Raw genomic sequence first — 2,500 nt, forward strand, 5'->3', positions numbered from 1 at the left:
AGTAAATTCATCTGTAGACGTTAGTAGTGTACCAGAGATTACAAAGGAAGAAGTAGAGCTTGCTCTAAATATATAAAACGAGGAAAAGCACCTGGAGAAGATGGTATATCGATAGGTATGTTGAAAGACGCAGGGAAAGAAGTTCATATTAAGTTAGCTCAGTTGTACACCCAGTGCTTATGTTAAGCCTTCCAGAATACTAGTGCAATGCTATAGTGATTTTCCTTCATAAAAAAGGAGACCAGAATTACCTTAGTAACTATCGACTGATTAGCTTGCTATCAAATGTATATAAAGTATTCTCCAAGATCCTTACAAATAGACTAAGTCAAGTTTTAGATTGAAACCAACCAAGAGAACAGGCAGGCTTTAGGAGCGGATATTCGACTCTAGACTATTTGCAAGCGATGAACCCACTAATCGTGAAAACGACAGAATACAATATACCTTTCTGTTTAGCTTTTGTAGATTACGAGAAGGGTACAAACGAACATATTTATGCGAGAGGTACCGCTATAATTCGACTACATAAAGATACAGAAAAGATCAAGATCGAGAAAAGACTACGGCAAAGCGATACCCGAATTATTTACAGCTTGTTTGGAAGAAATTTTCAGAAGGTTGAGTTAGGAAGAGAAAGGTTTGAAAATTAAGGGTGAATATTTGAACCACCTAAGGTTTGCGTATGACATTATTCTTATTTCAGAAAGAGCAGAAGACTTGTAAAATATGCTGAGTGATCTGAACAAGGAAAGTCTCAAAGTAGGTTTAAAAATTAATGAGAGTAAAACCAAAGTAATGTTCAACACGAAAGCTTAAAGTAAAGAGATTATAATCGATGATGAGAGTCGTGAAGAAGTTGAAGAATATAATTATTTAAGCCAGATGGTGAAAATAACCAAAGATCATGATAATGAAATAAAAATACGTATCACAATTGGTTGGAAAGGGTTTGGTAAGTATAATAAAATCCTGAGATGCTCTCTGCCTTTATGTTTGAAACGTAAAGTTTACAATCAATGCATTCTACCAGCAATAATATAATCTACGGGCGTGAGACTTGAAAATTGACGAAGGCGATGGAAACAAAGCTAAGGACAACACAGAGGAGAATGGAGAGATGAATGATGGGAATAACGCTGAGAGACCAAAAGAGAGCAAGTTGGATGAGAGAGCAGACTAGAGTGAAAGATGTTGTGCAGATGGTGAAAGAGAGGAAGTAGAACTGGGCAGGTAAATTAGTGCGAACGACTGATGAGCGATGGAGCAAGTGTGTTACTGAATGGACGCCGCGAGATAGGAAGTGTGGAAGGGGGAGACCAGACAGGAGATGGAGAGACGAGATCAAGAAGTTTGCAGGGATGACGTGGCAGAGATTGAAGCGGTCGTGTGAATCATGGAATGCTATGAAGGAGGCCTTTGTTCAGCAGTGATTTGATTGGTTGATTGATTGACATATACATATACATATGCATATACATATACATATACATATACATATACATATACATATACATATACATATACATATACATATACATATATATATACATATAAACACACACAAACACAAGCAAAATCACACACGGTGCAGTGGTATCTTTCTCGATCTCTAATTCAACGATCCGGGTTCGAATCCTGTTTAAGTTCGAACACTTTTCGTCAGAACGCAAGCCCGTGTTCCAATGACTACAAGTGACTACAGTACAATTTGCCCGACCGGTCGAACACGCAAAGAAAATATGACGACTGTGGTCGCACCTAGGCATAGGCTATTCGCACCTAGGCATAGGCTATTCGCCGTACTTAACAAAGTTTTCTCTCTTTTTTCCCCCACAGGAGTAATCTGCGAAGACGTCGACTTGATCCGGCTCCTTCACATCCCTCGCTACACCTTCGTCGGGGACTCCGTTAACATCTCATGTTTTTATGAGCCTGTAAAAGAGACGGGTCTTTACTCCCTCAAGTGGTACCACAACAACATCGAGTTCTACCGCTATGTGCCTTACGATGAGCATCGCCCCGTCAACTACAAACACACCTCCAGCTTCAATGTGGATGTGAGTTGAATTGGAAATTGTTTGGGAAGTTACGTGTAGATGATCTTACTATTGTATTTTTTATTCCCCATATATACAAGTAAGACACATGTACGTTCTATGCCATGTAGGGGGTCTGAAAGACCCAAGCATTAATTGATGGACTTCTAACATGCTCACAGCATTAAATCTTCCATATGTATATATCATCAAGCATTAAAAGTATCAAAAAGTAATAGCGAAATTCATGAACGGGCCATACCTTAATTATGTATATATATATATATACATATATATAAATATATATATACATATATATATATATATATATATATATATATATACATATATATATATATATATATATATATATATATATATATACATACATACATACATATACCAAGGCTTTTTCCCCCTTCCAAGGGAGGTAGCCAAAAAGGGAAAGGCACAAAAACACT

At 37.4% G+C, this 2,500-nt stretch overlaps 1 protein-coding gene across 1 annotated transcript in view; it reads left to right on the plus strand.

Moving 5' to 3' along the window:
• Nucleotides 1-2,500, plus strand: part of LOC143027476 (uncharacterized) — a 343,655-nt gene that overhangs the window by 159,444 nt on the left and 181,711 nt on the right. Inside the window, exon 3 of the mRNA XM_076188762.1 lies at nucleotides 1,840-2,060. Coding sequence (XP_076044877.1) covers nucleotides 1,840-2,060 — 221 coding nt within the window. The remainder of the gene's footprint in view (nucleotides 1-1,839; nucleotides 2,061-2,500) is intronic.

This window comes from Oratosquilla oratoria, chromosome 8 (assembly GCF_046742065.1).
Source record: "Oratosquilla oratoria isolate Oo_2021 chromosome 8, ASM4674206v1, whole genome shotgun sequence".
NCBI lineage: Eukaryota > Metazoa > Arthropoda > Malacostraca > Stomatopoda > Squillidae > Oratosquilla > Oratosquilla oratoria.